At 40.4% G+C, this 22,402-nt stretch overlaps 1 protein-coding gene across 3 annotated transcripts in view; it reads right to left on the bottom strand.

Moving 5' to 3' along the window:
• The window catches only part of TTC17 (tetratricopeptide repeat domain 17), an 87,856-nt gene extending 65,454 nt beyond the window's left edge, over positions 1-22,402 (bottom strand). For all 3 annotated transcript variants that reach the window (XM_081099070.1, XM_081099071.1, XM_081099072.1), the window contains exons 1-2: positions 22,110-22,402; positions 365-454 (exon numbers count right to left, since the gene is read on the bottom strand). In XM_081099070.1, the coding sequence (XP_080955196.1) occupies positions 365-454; positions 22,110-22,268 (249 nt within the window). In that variant the 5' untranslated portion in view covers positions 22,269-22,402. The remainder of the gene's footprint in view (positions 1-364; positions 455-22,109) is intronic.

Below are 22,402 nucleotides of genomic sequence, written 5' to 3'. Positions count from 1 at the left end.
ATCCTGTACTCACCTAAGTAAAAAGAATTATGTGTCTATCATTTTACTCTTTATCCAATCCCAGAGGTTCCTCCCTTTTGCTTTCTCCTGCCTCTCTAATCTATCAACAATGGATTTCCCATAATCTACCTACATCTCCTCTTTTGATTAAAATGTATGAAAATAGGTTAAAAAAACCACGCCATTCTCTGGAGCACTATCTCAATCCTTTGAGATTCTGCTTCCCAGCACTTGTTGACAGTTTGGCTCAAAAAAAACCTCACAAAAATTCTTTACAGGTTTGAATGAGTCTACGTTCACAATACAATAACTCCTGTGAAATGCAACAAGTTTCAGCTGCATATCGCATGCCCACTTGCCTCACCTCCAATTCTTTGAGGTAGTTAACTGTTGTTTCTTGTCTCATTAATATGACTAAGTCATGGGGATGCTTCAAGTTCATTGGTGAATCCACCTGCAAAAAGCAAGCAATAAATAAATAAAGCTCAGACATTGTTAACATAATAAAGTTTCCTTTAATATGTTCTAAATTACTGTTCAATCCCCATTGTAACCAGTGTTAGGTACTCAATAAAACTCAAGGGGTATTTAAAAAGTGATCATATATAAATTTCAGCAAGGAGAATGACAGGTTCAAAAGCTGTCCTTGACCCGAAACCGGTTTGGCTCAGTGGATAGAGCGTCGGCCTGCGGACTGAAGGGTCCTAGGTTTGATTCCGGTCAAGGGCATGTACCTGGGTTGCGGGCATATCCCCAGCGGGGGATGTGCAGGAGGCAGCTGATCGATGTTTCTCTCTCATCGATGTTTCTAGCTCTCTCTCTCCCTCCCTTCCTCTCTGTAAAAAATCAATAAAATATATTAAAAAAAAAAAAAAAAAAAAAAGCTGTCCTTGAACTTCTACTTGAAAGAGCAAGCTTTTGAAGTGAATATTCTGACTTGACTGGTTATATGAGAAATATTCAACATGAGAAGTATTTGGCAATGAATGATAAATTCCTTAAAAGATATTTCACACCTGTAATAACAAAAAGGGATTGTCTTGTCTTGATTATCACATTCCATATCTGAACAGATTTGGAAGCAATAGAAGGAAAGTACTAAAAGGACCAGATTTATTTCCTCTTTTTTTTTTTTTATGTTTTCTTTATTCTTTTTTTTCTCACGAAAAATGATTTTAAATATAATGTTACATGCAGTAAACACCAATTATTCAAGAAAAAGGATCTTAAATATAATATTACATGTAATAAACATTAATATTTCAAGAAAAAAGGATTTTAAGTATAATAATATTACCAAAACTATACTAATATAGTGTGATATCACAAAAGATGTAGGAAATATTAAAAATCTACAAATAACAGGATTACTTCTATTATATTCTAAAATATTATTTTTCTCCCTCTGGCTCTATTTTTTTCTTTCTTTCTTTATTAAGGTATTACATGTGTCCATATCCCCCATTGCCCCTCCCACTCCCCCACCCCACCGGCTCATGCCCTCATCCCCGTGGTGTCTGTGTCCGTTTGTTAGGCTTATGTGCATGCATACAAGTCCTTTGGTTGATCTTCCCCCCTTACCCCCACCCTCCCCTACCTTCCCTCTGAGGTTTGAGCATCTGATCGATGCTTCTCTGGCTCTGGCTCTATTTTTGTTCATCAGTTTACATTGTTCATTATATTCCACAAATGAGTGAGATCATGTGATATTTATCTTTCTCTGACTGGCTTATTTCACTTAGCATGATGCTCTCCAGGTCCACCCATGCTGTGGCAAATGGTAAGAGTTACTTTTTTTTTTTTTATACTACAGCATAGTATTCCATTGTGTAGATGTACCACAGTTTTCTAATCCATTCATCTGCTGATGGGCACTTCAGCTGTTTCCAAATCTTAGCTATGGTAAATTGTGCTGCTATGAACATAGGGGTGCATATATCCTTTCTGATTGGTGTTTCTGATTTCTTTGGATATATTCCTAGAAGTGGGATTATTGGGTCAAATGGGAGTTCCATTTTTAATTTCTTGAGGAAACACTATGCTGTTTTCCACAGTGGCTGCACCAGTCTTCATTCCTGCATCAGTAGTGTAAGAGGAGGTTCCTTTTTCTCCACATCCTCACAGCACATGTCGTTTGTTGATCTGTTTATGATAGCCATTCTGACAGGTGTGAGATGGTAACTCATTGTTGTTTGATTTGCATCTCTAGGATGATTAGTGACTTTGAGCATGTTTCATATGTCTCTTGGCCTTCTGTATGTCCTCTTTCAAAAAGTGTCTATTTAGGTCCTTTGCCCATTTTTTTTTTTATTGGATTATTAATCTTCCTTTTGTTAAGTTGTATGAGTAGGACCAAGTTTTGAAAATGATTTATAGAAGCCAAAAATGAAAATTATAAATAACCTTGAGATTTAGTATTTATAACCTATGTTCTCTAGATCATAAACAAGCGACTATATCATTGAAGATGTAGAAAAATGAACTCTCATGTTGATAGCAGGCTTATAAATTTATTCTTATTTGAAGGCTTATTTGATAACATAATCAAAATGTTCTAAGTACATACCCTTTGGGCTGGAAATATAAACTCTAGAAAACTATCCTATAGTCATTCTTAAACAAGTAGGCAGACATATATATAAGGATGCTCACTATAAGTCCTTAGCAGGAAAAAACAACAACCTAATCGATCAGTAAGGAAATAGGGAAATCCATTATCCAAGGGAATGGGATATAGAAAGCTAGACCTACTGTCCTGTAAAAATGTTCACAATGTATAGTTAACTAAAAACAATAAAGAATAAGTATACCATGATTTTTTAAAGAAATTATGTGTATATTTTTATAGATACAGATGTATACATGTCTGTGTATGCACAAACTAAATCGGCTTATAGTGGTGTCTTTTGGGAAGTGGGATAAAAAGGAGAGATGTATTCATGCTTTTATTTTACATACACATATTTATTTTTAAATTGTTGGGAATGTACACATAACACTTTTAAAATAAGGAAAAATAATTCACAGACATTTATATACATCTTTTGAATTTCAGAAAAACTAAGACACTGACTGTCCTTGGTACCTAAGGGATAAAATGAAGTTCATGCTATCTCGTATTGTTGGGTTGCCAAATTATACACCAGCCACTCAGGAAGTTCCATTCTGAGAAGAAACTATCTTTTTATAACCTCTAAGAAACTGACATCTGGTCAACTAATTGATTTGGAGCTAACTTTTTACCTGCAGAAGATAGCCTTGCTTAAACCTTGGTATATATCAGAGCCCATTAAAAATTATTTTAAAAAGAGGGGATAAGAACAACATAAAATAAGGTTGGCTTTAATTATATACACAAAACAACTGGACAATGTTGAGTGACTACAATAAAACTTACCTGCCTTTGCTCATTCTACCATCTTGGAGAGGCCAGAAGAAAAAGAAATGCTAGTCCCAAGTAACTTCCACTCATACTTTCATTGCAATGATCTGAACTACATAATTACTATTATCTAGTTACAAAATTATCACCTCTCCTGGTCTTGCTTTTAAGATGAAATCCCTTCACTGCTATGTGGCCTTCCTACTATATTGGAATTTACATTAAAACTTTTCTGAATTTAAAAGGCACTAAAAATATAATAGCAAGGCCTATACATGGCCACCTGAGCTGTAAATCTATATCAAATAATCACGCCTACCAAGGCCTACAAGCAAAATGTTGTTTATCTCAATTAAGAGGTGGAAAATTTTGCTTCTCTTTTCAATAATAGTAGTTGAACAAATTCCCAAGAGGCACATATGAAAACTACTATAATAAATTGAATTTGGAATAGAATTATTACTACTATAATAAATTTGAATTTAAAATTCAAAGCCCATCAATCTTCTTTACAATATGATATATTATTTGTGATATGTTATAGCATACCAAAATTTTTATAGGAGAAAATGTAAAAGCTACAGCCAGTGGCTATGAGTACAAAAGAGCTGTACATAAGAAAGCCAAAGAAAGTCTGATTACTTTGCAACTTTATCTATTTCTCAAGAGGTGGCTATTTAGTATGTGACTTTATATAAAGTATTTTTCAGTGAGGATTTTTTAGGAAAAAAAATTGGAGTGAGAGTGAAAGTGGGAATATGACATTCCTATTCCAAAATATGTAACCAGTCTGATTACCTGGTATTTGGAGAATTGTAAGAGGAATAAAAGAATGAGATAAATGAAGGTGTACATTAGAGAACTAAATGCAGGGGTGGGGAATGTCTGGCCCTTCCAACGCATCGGGTGAGTTAATTCTTTGACCAAAATACAGTAGGCTAATTTTTAGCTGATAATTTTGTATGTTCGGAGAATGATGTTATAAATACCCAAATGGCCTTTGGCAGAAAAAAGTTTCCCCACCCCCGATTTTAAGTATAATCTTAGTTTTAGATTAAAAAGGTACTAGATAACCAGGGCTTTATATATTTGAATAGCATGGGTTTGGCCAACATTCAAATATAAGGAAATACTTTTCATTTCCTTGAAGCTTTTAGTTCAACAAGATACAGCAGCTAGAGGAGGTATAAAGTGATCTGCAGAAGGAAGGGAGTCCACTGACAGCTGTGTTTCTCTTTTTACATGGCAGCAAATGGCATGGACCTTCGCCAGATAAGGGTTAGCAGTAAATGATTTATAGCCTGACATATATTTTTATTGAGGTATCTTCAAGTTCTTAAATTGTAAGACATGATAATTATCCTTGGCAAATGTCAATCAGCTCAAATTTCTCTCCTTTCAAACACCCCTCCTTCTTAGAAGATTACAAAAACCACACCATCCACTCAACCAGGCCCACTATGAGTCAATATTCAGAACCTATGTCCTCTTATTTTATACAAATAGTGAAAAGGAATGGTAATATCCTTTAAATCCAGCTGACATTTCATATATCATATTTCGAGAATGGTAGTTTCTAGTTGGTGGACTCTGGATGATTATGAACCCAGTGAAATGCTATCTCTCTGACTCCACTTGTTCAAGCCTGTGTTGTTCTCATGGCCTTATGGCTCCTGCTTTAGACAAGCTAATATTTAGAGAATTCTGGGTGGGGCTTGAATTTTTACAAAAATAGCCCCTCCCATTTTCCCTTCCTTTGACATAAAAGAAGCCTGGATTTTGTACTTCTTAAAATGGATTTGAGGAACTACCAGGGCCCCCATCTTCTTGGTTGGTGCCTTCTTGGTCAATAAACCTTTCCTTACTCCAAACTCTGATGTTTTTCGTTTTGGCATTCTGAAGCTTCCAGCAAAGGGACTTTGGAGGGTAACAATCATTCTTTTCTTGTGTTTTCTGACTTTTTCTACAGGGAACACATATTACTTAAATATATAAAGTAGTTCCTTTTTTTTTTTTTTTTAAAGTGCTATCTATGGGTCATCTTGTTAAAAGGAATCTTTAGAGCACTATGCAACATGTATTTATTAAAAACTTATTTTTATTGCTGAAAGTATACAGATATTCCCTCCCCACCCCACTGACTCCTTCCAGGCCTTCCCTGCACAACTGTCTGTCCATGAGCTATGCACATCTATAATAATAAAAGCATAATATGCTAATTAGACTGGATGTCCTTCTGGACAAAGCCGGGGCTACAAGGGAAGCCCGGGTCCCGGGGGCCAGAGGGAAGCCAGTGCTGGCAGCCGGGGCAAGTAAGGCCTACTGTTGCACAAATTTCGTGCATCGGGCCTCCAGTATGCATATAAGTTCATTGGTTAATGACAAGTGTAAGCTCAGGTCTGAAGAACAATTTTGTAGCTTTTCCTTGCATATTTATAGAGAAAAAGTTTCTCCCACAAATGTGGGGGCCAGGCAAAACACTTCAAAAAGCAACATCTATTGTATTTTCTTATTCCTTATCTCCCTTCGCTCAGATTTTTATCCTGATCTTAAATCTAGGTCATTGCCATTTTCAACTAATCATCCAAGGAGCCCTCACCTTTGTGACTCCCATCATACTAATATAATAAAAGCCTAATATGCAAATTGTCCCCTCAACCAGGAGTTTGACTGGAAGTTCGACCAGGGGGTAGGGCTGGCCAGCCAACTGTGGGAAGGGAGGTCCTGGCTGGCAGTTTCTAGGGACCCTACCTGTGAACAAATTTTGTGCACTGGGCCTCTAGTACTAATATAGTGGCAAGGTTGAGTTTTAGAGGCAAGGTATGAGGGAGGCAGAAGAGTCTGCCCACTTTGCATGCACCTTCTTCCAGGTCTAGAGAAGTGCAAGTTCACAAAATAACAGTCACCCTCAGCTCTTGAGAGGGAAGTACACAGGCTCCTGCCTATAATTGTCAAAACTTTAATATTAATATGAACAGGTCTTTCACTAGAAACATTTACTTGTATAAGATCAATAAAACACTATTATTATGAACTGTGTGGGTTTCGGAAATATTTTTTTAAAGATGGCATTTTTGCTTCTAGAGTACTTGTCCAGTATTTTAATGAGAAATTAAAAGTCAGTCTCAATTTTATAAGCTATCAAGTTTTCAAAACTAAACATAAACTTTAAATAAACAAAAATATTGAATCCTGACCATCTCATGAATTTTTATGGCCTTATATCCCTAGTTTTAAAAGTCTTACGCTCAATTAGATGTTACCTTTTTTTTTTGCATAGTTCCTGGAAGATACAGTTGTACGTGCTTAAAGTCACATGAAATAATCTAGGTATTTGAAGTATATTATCTATATATATAAAAGCCTAAGTGTCCATTATGACGGGTCAACCGAACAACCAGTCGACCGGTTGCTATGACGTGCACTGACCACCACGGGGCAGATGCTCAACACAGGAGCTGCCCCCTGGTGGTCAGTGCACTCCCACAGCCACCTCCCGTGGCTGGCCAGCCTCCTGCGGTCCATCCCCCCGGCCATCCCCGATTGGCCCTGATTGCGACTGGGCAAGATGGCCCGGATTGGCCCTGATCGCTGGCCAGGCTGAGGGACCCCACCCATACACAAATTCATGCACTGGGCCTCTAGTATAGCTATAATCTGGATTTGGTATGTAGTGTTGCAGCCAATTTTGTGAGAATATTCATGTCAAATAAACACCATTTTCCTAACTGATAGTCAAGTTAATTTTTCAATTTAAATATGAACAACTTCTAATAAAAGTACCTTTAGCCTACATTTTCTGATTTATATAAGCAAGAACTATACAAAAAAAACCAATGAATAAAGTAGACAATTTACAATTTTCAAGGAAAGAGAATGAAACACTGAATCAAGACAGAAGAGTCATGAATATTTATCATTCCAATAGTTATGATATTCTTGTAAATATCTACAGAAACAATGTAGATAAACAGTTAGAATTGTTTTATATGTAACTCAGAAGTGATCCTCATTCCAGCAGCAAATATTTATGAAACACAGAATAATGGTCTAATAAATGTCCATGTCCCAATCCCCCGAAGCTCTGAATATGTTAGGTTACATGGCAAAAGGAAATTAAGGTAACTGATAGAGTTAAGGTGGATATTCAGATTACCTTAATTAAGACAGAGAGTATAACCTGGATCATCCAAGTGAGCCCAATGTAATCACAGGGTCCTTAAAAGTAGAATAGTTCTGTCAACTATAATTTTAAAAATGAAAAAATATTTAAAAATAAATAAAAGTAGTCAGCTCTATAACAATAACAAAATGGAACAGGGAAGTCAAAGAGAGAGATGTGATTAAGGGGAAATGGTCAGAGGTGCAATGTTGCTGGCTTTGAAGATGTAATACAAAGGGACCAAGAGAGAGTGCCCTCTAGTTACTACATGGGATGCTGTCTGATTTATGAATCACATAATAAAATCAACTAGATCTTCACATTCACTCAGTTGAATTTTGTTAACAGATTTGGTGACAGCTTCAGAAGCAAGTGAACTGATGGTACTCTGGGGCAATGAGAACACAGGCGCAGCTCCCACAAACACCATTTTGAGTTCACTGTCTTTCAGTATCCCCGGGATGCTGGCATACCCATTTCCCCCTCAATAAAATGGGCATAGCTGGTGGTATAGTCAAGGAAGTGGCCCAATACGCTCCGAAAGAAGGCTGTACTAGATTTGCTACCAGTGGTCATCTCAAATGCTTCCCCAACACCTCTGGCAAAAAGAGAATAAGGAGAATTGAGAAATCAAAAATATGCTTGGGCCCAGGATATGCCTGCTATCTCTTTTCATGTTTCCTTAACCTAATTCCTAGCTGAACTTGGCAAAGAAACCCACAACGTTGATGATGTAGTTTACTAGCTGGCCCCTTGATCCCAGTAATTTTTAAAACTGTGTTATAAACTTTCACTAAAACGTTTAACTAAAAAAAAATTGCATGAACATCCACAAGTAGACTAAAAGGTAGAAAAGATCCAGGTTCACACACATTGTATACATACAAAAGAAAAAAATATCTTAGTATCATTTTTGCTTATCAAGTATATTGAACTATAAATAAACTTCAGCCACAACAGTAAGAAAAAAAGGAAAAAACATAATAAGCACCTTGGAGCAAATTCTGCCAGGGCAAATATTTAGACACTGCTTATTCTTGGTTCAGTATAAAGAGGCTGCCCTAGCTGGTTTGGCTCAGTGGATAGAGCATCGGCTTACAGACTAAAGGGTTCTGGGTTCAATTCTGGTCAAGGACATGTACCTCGGTTGCAGTCTCAATCCCCAGCCCTGGTTGGGGCATGTGAGGGAGGCAACCAATCGATGTGTCTCTCTCACATCAACGTTCATCTCTCTCCTCTCTACCTCACCCTTCCACTCTCTCTAAAAATCAATGGAAAAATATCTTCAGGTGAGCATTAACAAACAAACAACAAAAAAGAGGCTGACTTTGCCTTTGAAATAAAGATAAACAATATCAACTGCTTGAGCACTTGAAATACTAATTTCCTATGAAACCCTCTCTCTCCCTTCATTGGGAACTTGCTAACAATTCTCAAATAATCAATCTCCTGAATAGAATTCCCATTTTCCCAGAAGTATCCCACAAGTGAATGTAATTCTTCTTTGTGTCAATGCCACTGGCTTTTACAATTTAACCAACTTCTGTACACTTTTATTAAAAAAGTAATGATTAGCCAAAACCGGTTTGGCTCAGTGGATAGAGCGTCGGCCTGCGGACTGAGGGGTCCCGGGTTTGATTCCGGTCAAGGGCATGTGCCTGGGTTGCGGGCACATCCCCAGTGGGAGATGTGCAGGAGGCAGCTGATCGATGTTTCTCTCTCATCGATGTTTCTGACTTTCTATCTCTCTCCCTTCCTCTCTGTGAAAAATCAATAAAATATATTTAAAAAAAAAAAGTAATGATTAATGTTGGCAAAATCATTGCACCATCTTTGTTCCTGTTATTATTTGTTATTTTTGTTTGTTTAGGTTTGGTGATGTTTAAAATAATATCAGAATACACCAATAAACATTTCCTCTGTTTAAAATATCAAAGCACCCCATTAGATACTTCCTTTATTACATGATCTGAAAAAAAAGAGGGGGGAAGGCAAGAGGCAAGGAATGTGGGTGGCAACTAGAAAAGGCAAGAAAATGGTTTCTCCCCTAGAACCTCCCGTAAGATATATACTGCTTCTGTCCCCTTGGGTGTAGTGAAATACAAGTTGGACTTCTCACACACAGAACTGTAAAATAATAAATTTTGTTGTTTTAAATCACTCAATTAGTGATTTTTAAGAGCAGCATTAGAAAACTAATAAAAGCACCCACTAAGTACCAGAAATAATACTGGACATAATGGAGATGAATAAAAAACATGACAGTTTAAAAGTTTTTAGTTAGATGGGTGCTGAGTTGTTTCTTCCTAAAATACATACATTGAAGCCCTAACCCCCAAAGTGATACCTGGAGAATGGGCCTTAGGGAGGTAATTGAGTTTAGATGAAGTCATGAGGTTGGGCCCTGCAGGATGGGATTAGTGACCTTTTAAGAGGAGACACCAGAGAGCTTACTTTCTTTCTCTCTGCCCTGTGAGAGCAAGAATGCAGCTATCTGCAAGCCAGAAAGAGAGCCTCCCCAGAATCTGACCCTGGTGATCTTCAAAACTGTGAGAAAATAAACTTCTGTTGCTTAAGCCACTCAGCTGACAGTATTTTGTGACAGCACCCCAAGCTGAGGCAAATGTGTTAACCAAATATTGGAAAAGTGACACTAAAATCAGTGCCAAAATGGTATCTTAGTAACTTTATCGTTACTCAGGTGATAGTAAACTCAACAGCCAGGAAATTACCTGCTGTTCAAGCTAGAAAATGTTGCTCTAAAAAAGACACAATTGAATAAAGTTTAACTTAATTACTCATCAAAACATTAGTTGTATCAACTGTGGGCAGAGAGTTGGGGGGAACCTCCAGCTTGACTGCAATCCCAACAAGTGTGAAATAAGCATTAATGACAAAGGTTTAATTTTTCTATGAAGATAAAACCAAACTGAAGGTTCGTTTTGTCCAGACTTCTAATTATGGCTGCAACACTTTAGTGAAGCGTAATGGATGGAATAATGGTTTTTCACTAGAATTGGATTATGAACAAAGGTTTTATATAGTCCAAACACAGTTGGGTATTTTCAAACACTCCTGATGCAGTCCCTTAGGAGGACAAGTGGGCAATACTTAAAAAAATGAAATATAATGCATTCTTACAACCAGGAAATTCCATTTCAAAGAATTTATCTTACAGACAGACATACTCAATAGATTCATGAAGCACACAAAGATATATGTATGACCATGTTCACACGGGGAAAACCTGGAACCAATCTAAATGTCCCTCATTAAGGAACTGGTTAAATAAGTCACAGAATATCTATACAACTGAATACTATACAGCCTTAAGGTAGAAGGGGTTAGCTTTTTATTTCTGACATGGACAGATGTTTAAGTCTTATTAAGTGAATGAAAGATAACGGTGAGACATAATGTTTCCAGCTGTGTGTTTAAAACAAATCTACATGTATATGTGTGTGTGTGTTTGCAAATGAAAAGGAACTTTTTGGAAGAATACACAACTAATTCTGTGATTGCTTCCAGGAAGGTTTGTGAGTAGTTACAAAACTTTCACTTTTCATTTTATAACATGCTAAGTAGCTTGAAAAAAAAAAAAGACCTTGAACAATGAGCATGTATTTTATAATTTTAAGTTCAATTATAAAATTGAAAAAATTATTTAATTTTGGTATTTGTGTTACAAATAAAACTACACAATTTTTGTTATTGTTAGTATCAATGTTTAACACTGCAGCAAAGAAAACAGAGTTTAGAATCAAATCTGGGCTTAAGTTCACATTCTGCTACTTCTTACCTGCATGGCCTTTGGCAAGGAATTTAACCACACTCAGCCTAAATTTCTTTACTCATAAGAGATCAATACCCACATTTTCTGGGTCTGTATGAGAATAAAAATGAGATAATAGGAAAATACTTGGTAAAGTGTTCAGTGAAATATAGGCATTAAATTGTTTTATTACAACAAAAGTTTCCTGTTGAAATCCTAAATTACAGTCACTTCCATGTATGACTGTATCAAATACAAACTCCATGAAGGCAGGGGCAGTACCTCCCTCACCGCTGTCTTCCAAGTACTTAACAAAGAAATCACTCAAACGGGTGGAGAATGTGTGAGCTAAGCCAGCCAAGTGTTAATGGGCACACAAAAGGCACTCAGCAAATACTTGCTCAAATAAAAACGTTCCTGGCTCCATTTGGCCATGTTTGGCAGGTACTCTACTCCCTTGAGTTTTACTAAAGATTAATTACCCATCTCAACTCCCCACTCAAGTGGAAAAGACTGACCATTAGGCTCCCTCTTGGCAGTCACCTGATTTTAATTAACAAATAACTAAGTGCCTCAGAGGGAAAGTGAGGACTGAAGAGGTTAGTAAAAAATGCATGAGTGAGTTCTTTTCTAAAGTTAGATTCACGAAGTAGTTACTACTTGACTAAACAAATGTGGGAGGCACAATATGATCTGTCCAGTGTGAACGTCCAGTAGTGTGTCTTGAAAGCAAATATATACTTAGGCTTATATAAAATTGTCATGACCTTATAAATTTTGTTTGTTGTTAATCCTCACCTGAGGATATTTTTTCCATTGCTTTTAAGAGTGTGGAAGGGGGGAGGGAGCAGGAGAATGAGAAAAACATTGATGTGGGAGACACAGCCACTGGTTGCCTTCCACATGTGCCCCACCCGGGGGTGGGGAGTGAACTCACAACCGAGGTACCTGTTCTTGACTGGATATCTGAACCTGTAACCCTTCAGTGTGTGGGCTGTTGCTCTATCCACTGAGCATACCAGCCAGGGCTAAGTTTTTAATAAATCTTTCTTTTGTACATGTTTATATCAAAGAAGTTCCTTAATATTAAGTAACTCACCTAAATTTACATATGCAATTAATTTAATAAATGCCACAACCTAAAATATGAGTTATTTGAGCATATCATAAAAGGTATGTTAAAGAGGTAGTATATCCAAATACTCAACAGGAAAGGAGGTTATCTGAGACACGGTTTTACAGCACTGGTTCCGATACCAGGTTTTTAGAGAAGTCTTAAGTTGCCTACACCTTTTATTCATAACAGAGAGAACGAAAGAATTGGTTTATCCCCATTAAAGTAAACATACTTTCCCTCCTCCAGATTACTAACATGATGGTGGCTCTTCAGTAGGCGGAGATGATGTGCAAGAGCTATTACAGGTGTAAGTAATTGCTTGCACACAGACATGCACATTCTCTTCCTTTCACTTAATCAGCATTTCCTGAATTTATACCACATGTCAGTCATTGTTTTAGGCCCTGCCTTATGTTCTTATAGAAAACAAGCAATGAAATATTTATTACAATATAGTTCTAGTGGAGCTAAGTGTAGATGTTCGGTAGGCAGTTGGATATGTGAGTCTGGAGTTCAGGGAGAGACTGCAGGTATGATTTGGGAGTCCTTGGAATAATCATGGTATTTTATGCCTTGAGACTGCATAGGATCATCTGGTGAGCACAGGTATAGAGGGAAGAGAAGGGGCGCACCCACATTTAAGGCTCATGAAGAAAAGAGGAATTCTGCAGAAGAGAATGGAAAGTCATGGCCAGGGATTTAGAAGGAAAATCAGGAGTGTAGGTCCTGGAAGCCATGTAAGAAAATAGTGCAATAAGGTCTGAGGACAAATGCTGGCTTGCTAAGAGGTTGAGCTAAGCTGACTCAGAACTGAGCACTGAATTTGGCGACATGCAAGGCCCCGTGCATCTTGACAGGAAATGCGAGGATGAACAGACCTAGGCAAAGACAGGGAAGAGCTGTGCACAGTGACTCTCTGGAGGTGTCTGGCTAAAAAAGAGCCACTCTACTGCTTTTGCACCGTGGAGTACAGCCGAGGTACCGGTCCTATTGACACCCTGCTCCCTACATTTTGGAATGCAAAGCTGTTCTCATTTTTGATCTGACGGGATGGCAAGCCCTCTTACTCCTCCCCGTCAAACTGCCTTCTGTTCACTTCCACCACTGCTTCTGAGCTGCAACTGCTGAGCCCCACGGCTGATCCTGACCCTCCTCAACAGTGCAGCTGCCATTTCTCATCTATCTGCCTGTGCCCCTTCCAATTCTTTTTTCCTGCTTTTCTTGTTTGTCACTATTTTATTGTCTCTTATTGCTTCTCCATACTTCACGATGTCTGAACAATAAAGGTGACTTTTTGGATATATCGGTGACAGAGTGGATGACTTCCCTTGCACACACAACCTGATCACAGTAGATAGGAAGAGTAATCTCTGAAATTGTGGCTCTTCTCACCTGTGTACAGCACCTTTTCTGAAGGCCAAGTGCTGATTCTTGGATATCTGAGGCTTCCTTTAGGCTGGTCTCCAGGTGACTAGCACATGAATGAGCATGGTAAGGCTTCATTCAGACAATGGTAAATTTCTAAAAGGCAGGAATCTCTTCTCTCCTTTCCTTACATCATCCACTCAACAGAAACTAGCCCATGGGATTAAGCAGCGTGAGAGATGATGGAGTTGCAGAGAAGGTGATATAGCCACACCCTTATGGAGCAGGTAGGCTAATAGTCGAATAGAATGGGTGGAGGTGGAAGGACTTCATTTTATTACTTTATTTTTTTTAAAACTTTATTTACTTATTACTTTTTAGTTAATCCTCACCCGAGGATATTTTTCCATTGATTTTTTAGAGAGAGTGGAAGGGAGAGGGAGAGAAACTTCGAATGGTTGCCTCCTGCACGAATCCCAACCAGGGCCAGGGAACCTGCAACCAAGGTACGTGCCCTTGATCGGAACTGAATCCAGGACCCTTCAGTCCGCGGGCCGACACTCTATCCACTGAGCCAAATTAGCTAGGGCCATTTTATTCCTTTAAATACTCCCAAGATGTTAGATATTTGTTTTTATAATGCCCTGCTTTACTTTTCTAATTCAAATTTTCATTACTGAATTACAGTAATGATAGTGGCTATGGGAAGAAGATATAATTAGAAAGTAAAACTGAAAGATGTTGGTAGGGATTAAGGGAGGGAGAAATTAAAAGAGACAATTAGATTTCTCACATAGACAAATGTGTGGATGGTGAATGGTAGTGTCTTTCATTACATTTGGGAAAATAGAGCATGATACAGGTGTCGGGGTAAAATAAGTTGAGATTTGATCATATGAAATTTGAAGTACCTAGAGGACATTCACATGGAATTAAAAGCTAATATAAAGGTCTTGAATCTATAACTCTGGAGAAAAAAACCTGAATTGTAAAAAGAAATATGGAGATTCGCAGCATATATACAGTAACTTAAGTCCTAAGAAGGGATGAGGGAATGGAACCAAGATGGTGGCATAGGTAAACACCGGAGTTTGCTGCCTCGCACAACCACTTCAAAAATACAACTAAAAGACAGAACGGACATCACCCAGAACCACAGGAAGGCTGGCTGAGGGGAAATGCCACAACTAGAAGGAAAGAGAAAAGCATATCGAGACTCAGAGGAGGCGCAGTGCTGAAGTAAAATACTAAGGTGCGGAGATGCGCGTGGAGCGGGCTGGCGGCTGAGGGCGCGGTTGTCATTTTCAATCGGGAGGGAGTCTCAGGCTCTGAGCTCCAGTTCCGGGCAAGTCTCTGGGGACCCAGACTCAAATGGGAGAAAAGGGACTGTCTGGCATTGGTCGGAACTCAAGGGCAGCTTTCTCTCTGAGGTACTTGCAGCGATTACCGGGACACTGAGAGGCAGAGCCTCTGGGGACGGGACTGAGAGCAGCCATAACTGCTCGCTTGGCCAGCCCTGTTGATCCCCTGGGACCCGCCCTGCCCAAGCCTTGCAGGGAGGCATTTGCTGGTTAGCCTCAGGCAGAGGCTAGATTAGCGCCACACTAGAGATCCAGCACAGAAGTTCTCCCACTGCAGACACAGCTGATTCTCACAACCAATTGGCCTGGAGGTCAAATCCCTCCCAGTGTTACCTACAACAATCAAGGCTTAGCTACAACAAGACTGCGCACAAAGACCACAAGGGGGTGCACCAAGAGTGTCTACCTCAGGTAATTGGGACACTTAGCACAGAAAGCCACTCTATCGACACAGCGAAGCATAAAAAATGCTAAGACAAAGAAACAGGACCCAAATGACAGAACTGGAGGAAAGCAGGCTGCTGGATCCAGAATTCAAAACCACACTTTTGAGGTCTTTCAAGAGTCTTCTAGAGTCTGCCGATAAACTTAATGAGATGTACAAGAAATCTAATGAGACCCTCGATGTTGTGATAAAGGACCAACTAGAAATTAAGCATACACTGACTGAAATAAAGAATATTATACAGACTCCCAACAGCAGACCAGAGGATTGCAAGATTCAAGTCAAAGATTTGAAATACGAAGAAGCAAAATGCACCCAACCGGAAAAGCAAAATGAAAAAAGAATCCAAAAATACGAAGATAGTGTAAGGAGCCTCTGGGACAGCTTCAAGCGCACCAACATCCGAATTATAGGGGTGCCAGAAGATGAGAGAGAGCAAGATATTGAAAACCTATTTGAAGAAATGACAGAAAACTTCCCCTACCTGGTGAAAGAAATAGACTTACAGGTCCAGGAAGCGCAGAGAACCCCAAACAAAAGGAATCCAAAGAGGACCACACCAAGACACATCATAATTAAAATGCCAAGAGCAAAAGACAAAGAGAGAATCCTAAAAGCAGCAAGAGAAAGACAGTTACCTACAAGGGAGTACCCATACGACTGTCAGCTGATTTCTCAACAGAAACTTTGCAGGCCAGAAGGGAATGGCAAGAAATATTCAAAGTGATGAATACCAAGAACCTACAACCAAAATTACTTTATCCAGCAAAGCTATCATTCAGAATTGAAGGTCAGATAAAGAGCTTCACAGATAAGGAAAAGCTAAAGGAGTTCATCACCACCAAACCAGTATTATATGAAATGCTGAAAGGTATCCTTTAAGAAGAGGAAGAAGAAAAAGGTAAAGATACAAATTATGAACAACAAATATGCATCTATCAACAAGTGAATCTAAGAATCAAGTGAATAAATAATCTGATGAACAGAATGAACTGGTGATTATAACAGAATCAGGGGCATAGAAAGGGAATGGACTGACTATTCTTGGGGGGGTGGGGGAAAGGGGTGTGGGAGATGCAGGAAGAGACTGGGCAAAAATCGTGCACCTATGGATGAGGACAGTGGGTGGGGAGTGAGGGAGGAGGGTGGGGTGGGAACTGGGAGGGGGAGTTATGGGGGGAAAAAAGAGGAACAAATGTAATAATCTGAACAATAAAGATTTAATTAAAAAATAAAAAAATAAAAAAAAGAGGGGATGAGATTGACCAGGTATATGTAAAGAGTAAAAAGAGAAGGCTTAGGACAGAAGTTGAAGGAAGAGAAATGTAAAAAACTGAATTTCCCAGAATGATCTGTGACCCATCTGCATTATAATTGCCTGAGGAGTTTGATAAAAATGTAGAATCCTTGGCTCCACCACCAACCTCCTGAATTAGACCCTCTGAATGGCCCAGGAATCTGCATTTCAGGCAAGAACCAGATTATTTTTGTGCGAAGTAAAATTTGAGAACCACTGATCTAAAAGATAAGTGGAGTAAGAAGAGCAAAACAAACAAAAAAGTTAAAAAAGAGCTGTACTTTGCTCACTGCTAAAGAAAAATGAGAATGTTGTGTCACAGTAGCCAATGGAAAAAAGCTGGCAAAAAAAGGTAAGCAGCCAATAAATACTTGTTCAATAAATAATTGGGGAAAATATTTAAAGTTATAGTTCATCTCAGTCGATTTCCAAGTTCCTGTTACTACTCTGCAGTATAAATAAAAGTAATATTTGGGTAATTTATAAGGAGAAAAATAATAGTGGGAAATATCTAAAAATAGTGGGTTGAATAAGAATCACTTTGACGCCGAAGTCTAGGACAAACTGCAAAGGTTTATCAGGTGCCTAGCAAGTTAGTGAATAACCACCATGACCTCTCAGGTACACGTAAATCCCTGAAGTGTAAACAAGGAAACAGTACTCCATGGCAAAAAGATGGGTTCAGTTTTGAAAAGCTGTGAAATAAAGCTGTCAGCTTAATGGTACTATATCAATGTTCTCTCTCAGATTAACCAAATTACTTAACATCTGCCTGAAACTAAGCCACTACCTCACTTATAAGCTATTAGAGACCAATAGATAAAGATTTAGTCTGTCCAACTAAATCTGATAGCTTTTCTTTAGCCATAGCTACTGAAATAGTTGCTTATCAAACGAATCTTTGCCAAGGCTGCTAGGCTTCAGGGCATCATTTTGTCAGAAACCTTGTTTGTTCTGAGTAGTTAAAAGGATCTGCACTCCTAACACATCTACTTGATAAATAGGAGGGAAAATGATTAAGTGACCCCCAAATTAATTCACACCTATTTGGGACCCTCCCTGTCCACCTATCCCCAATTTGAAGTCACCACAAAACATGCTGCAGAGGTAAAGCAAACTGGAAAAGGGAAGATATTTACCTCATTATTCCTATTTTTGCTTTTGTTTTTATTCCTTCATTTGTAGGTGTTACCAGAAAGGGATGGGCACTTCAAATTTACTGATTACAAAGTGCTCATTTGTATGCTACTGCAGATAAATACATTTTTACTGATTGTTACAACTAAATACCATTCATTAGTTGTGTGACTTGGGGTGACTTTCTTGCCTAAGAGTTATATGATATATTCTTAAATAATTTTTCCAAATCTAAAATTCTATCATTCTAAGATTACAGGAGAGGGAAACAGTAGCCAAGAAGATAAATATTATAATGTTATAAGAGAGCTGAAAAACATAATACTCTATTTACTTAAAATTTTAGAGCAATGAATCCAGTGTTAGCTAATAGTACAACTTCCTGACTCAATAGGCTGCAACAAACAAACTTGTAACATTTCAAGAATCCATCTATTAGAACAGGAAAGAATTCCCTCCCCACCCCCACCCCCATAAATGATGTAATATATAGTAGCTAGGCTCTCAAGCTAATCTACAAATTTATTTAATCTCCAATGAAAGTGAGTTGCTAGACACTTTTTAAAATATATATTTTTATTGATTTTAGAGAGAAAGGGAGAGACAGAAACATCAATGATGAGAATCATTGATCAGCTGCCTTCTGTACGCCCCACACTGGGGATCGAGCCAACAACCTGGGCATATGCCCTGAATGAGAACTGAACTGTGAACTCCAGGTTCATAGGTGGACACTCAACCACTGAGTCATGCTGGCTGGGTGCTAGACACTTTTGATAAAAACAGAAAACAGATGTTGCTACACTAGTAATTAAGCAAAAAGAACATAAAAATGAAACAAAAAAATGTTTATCTTGAAGCCTCTTCTTCACAATGAAGTCAACCAAAAGATCCATTGGCCTGATTACACAAGGGTAGATCCTCCTAGTGACTAGATTGTAACAGTCCACTGCTCAAATCCATGGACTCCAAGTTAAGGACCCTGCTCAAATAACATTAGAGGGCCTGGTCTTCAGGTTCAGAGACACTAATGGTTCAGGAGTATTCCAAAGCCAAAGCTGGGAGAAAAACACAGAACTGGAGAAGATAAGGAAGGAAGGAGCCTTTTTTAGATATCCCCTGACCCCAGGGGGAAATGAACTTAGTGACTGGAGCATTCTCTTCACATCCCCGCTCCTGGATTTCCTGGACAATGCTCCTGGGAGTTCAGTGGTGGCTCAGTAAACATGGAGCCTCAAAACACTACAGACATGCTTCCTCGCTGGAGCAGGGGCTGTGGAAAGAACAATTTCCTGAGCTGCCATGCCAACTTGTAGACACTTGCTACTGCCAGAAGCAGCCCCAGCTTTGACTATGAGGAGGCTGCGGAGGAATGTCTGCTTCCTGGCTCTGAGTCCCCATTTCAACCCCTTTACAGATCTAGCGCTTCCAATCTATATGCATGTTCACGAGTCTGCAGTCTGAGCTTGTGGGTGCCTATCTTTATCATCTGCTAAGGCTAGAAATAGAAAAAACAAATGAATGTTCAGTCTCTTCGCCTGGGAAGGACTACTTACTGTATTTTAAACTTTATAATGATGGAAAATGTCTCTTTAAAACTACTTGGGCAACTCTGATTTTTAATTCATAAGTACTTCTCCACATTCACTATGAAAACAATGACCTATTATATCTAATTTAAATAGGTTTAAATATCAGGTGAAGAGTTTCAAAAGGTATTTAGTCACTCTAGTTTTCTAAGATCTGTTATTTCAATTTGCCCTTGGCCTTTTCCCTGATATAAGGCAACTTTAAAATTGAAAGCATACTCAGATAGTATAACCAAAACAAGAAACAAGGAACGTGGCATGTCATGTGGGACACAATATATATAGTGAGCTTTTAATTATGTTTCTGAACGTATGGATAGCTCTGCAGTATACTCAAATCTACATTCTGATGGGATCTTGCGATTCTTTAACAAGTATATCCAAATGTGATAATTAATCACAATTATAACGGAAGTCTGGATTTTGCCTGCATTCAAATTATTGCTGAAAGGGCAGCATGGGTAATGCACACACGGCTATCAGAGTGGAACTTAGAAGCTGACCATGATATCCAACTCTTTATACCTGCAGCCTCTTCCTCTGATTAAATCCAACTTTCCTTCCCTAGCCTCCTATTGTTACAACATAGTCACCAAGTTTATTTCTTCTAGTATAAATTTTTATGATTTCTGGAATCTAAGTATATGTTGTGTAGCAAAACATAAGAAAATTCATTGAAAAGGATCATTTAAAAAGGGATGTAGTAAAGAACCTGGCTTTCCTAACTTTAAGCCTAATAACTTACTGCAGTGGTGACTTGGCCGAGATCCAGAAAATTCTTTAGGCTTCTCCCTTTCTGATGCAACCCATACCTTTCCCCACTAAAACATAGACATCGATGTGCAAAAACGAAGGAATTTGTTTAGAAAATAAAGACCAAATCAGATTCTACTTTCCCATTGCCATGTTTAGCATAAAAGTGATACATTTCTACCAGCTTTGCCTTTTCAGATGGGCTACTTTCTCAGCTGAGTGGCAGGACACCAAAATGGGAAGGAGAAATCAATGTCATGGAGTATAAATAGCTGTGGCCAAAGACAATACTGAAGAAGAGCCAATAGGAGAAGGGATCCCCAAATCGCAGCACCAGCCAGTTAATTCCCCGTCTCCCTTCATGAGGGCCTCAGGGAAACCATCATCGGGAAACCAAAGAAAGGGGCAAGTAACCAGGTCTCACGTAAAGATTTCCAATCTTTCCTTAGAGATGAATGTGCAGTGTTTTCTAGGATTTCTGAAGTACCTATTTCTTAAGCCTCAGCTGGCATGGCCATGCAAAGGAAATTCTTTTCTAGTGTAAGGTAGGTAAAGAGGAAATGCCACCCAATAGGAAGTCAATCTTTTCTCAGATACGCTGCAAACCACGCACCAATACCAACGCTGATCTCTAAATGTTTCAACTCATTCATTAGGCTTGAGATGGAATGTGCATCCCATGGCAAATCTCAACGTGAACCACACTCCACACAAAAGTAAACCTCGCGCTGCGTTCCAACCACCGTGCATCACACACCGCTCCAAAGTCCAGTCGTTTCACACCACGGTTAGTGCATTTGACATCAGCGGGCTAAACTGCACGGGGCTCACACTTCACTTTCTCACTGTTCGCTGAACTTTGCAGAATCGCTTGCAAAAGTGTTGAAATTCATTCAAGTTCACCAAGATTCTGTAGCGCGCGCAACACACACACACACACACACACACACACACACACACACACACACGGACGGACTCTTTGGGCATCAGCATCCACCAAAGGCCGGCAACCATAAAGTTATGTAAGAAAAGCAGGAGTTAGTTGGGCACAAGACTCCAGGAAATGGCACATCCTCCTTGCGGGGCTACAGCAGCAACCAGGCACGGACACAATGCCGAGCGCGCCGCGAAACGGAGGGCAGTGCCCGCGGGGAAGATGCCGGCGACGCCTCCGGAGGCATCTTCACGCTTCCCTTCGGAAGGAGCGCGTGTCTGGTCTCTCGGGAGCCCCTGCGGGTCTGGGTAACGGGACCGGAGTGCCAGCGGGTGGGGAAGGAGACGGGGGGGGAGCGGCAAGCACTGCCCCCTGCCCCCGGTGCCTAAGCTGTCACCGCCCCGGAGCCCGGCGCTGCCACCGGCTTTCTGCCTCCTCCGGGAGCGCTGGTGGCGCGCGGGCCCGAGGGGACCCGGAGGCAGACAGAGGGAAACGAACCCCTGGTGTCTAAAGGCCGAGAAAATGCCCCCAGGGCCCGAACCCCCGCAGCCGGGCGGTGCTCCCCACGCGGCGCGCGGCCCCAGGCGTGGGAGCCCGAGAACCTGCAGGCGGCCAAGGCGAGGGCCGGGGCAGCCGTGGGGAAGGGGCGGCGCCGGGGTGGGTCCTCCGGGCCAGGGCGCGGGCACCGGGGGGCGGGGGGCCGGGGCCGCGCGGAGCCAGGCGGCCAGGGGTCGGGCCGGGGCTCCCCCCAGGGCGAGGGCCGGCGCGGGCGGACAGGGGCGCCGCGGCCGCTACCTGCTGCTGGATCTTCCCGTCCTCCGTGACGACCCAGTGCGTGGTGGCGAAGGCGCCTCGAGCCGCCGTACTCAGCAAGGCGGACAGGCCGAGGAGCCAGCCCGGGCCGGAGCGCGGTGGCAGCTCGCACCGGCCGCGGACCCTGACTGCCGCCGCCATCTTGCCCCCCCGGCCGGGCCGCTCGCGCCGGAAGCGGAAGCGGGCCCCCTCCGCCCGCCATCTTGGGGAGGTCGGCGTTGGAGGAGGAGGAGGAGGAGGAGCCCACGGGGTGCCAATGGCCCGCGCCAGCTCGG

Source organism: Myotis nattereri, assembly GCF_964212035.1.
Source record: "Myotis nattereri genome assembly, chromosome: 9".
Taxonomy (NCBI): Eukaryota; Metazoa; Chordata; class Mammalia; order Chiroptera; family Vespertilionidae; genus Myotis; species Myotis nattereri.
The sequence above is the reverse complement of the archived record's forward strand: the minus strand, read 5'-3'. Positions and strand labels throughout refer to the sequence as shown.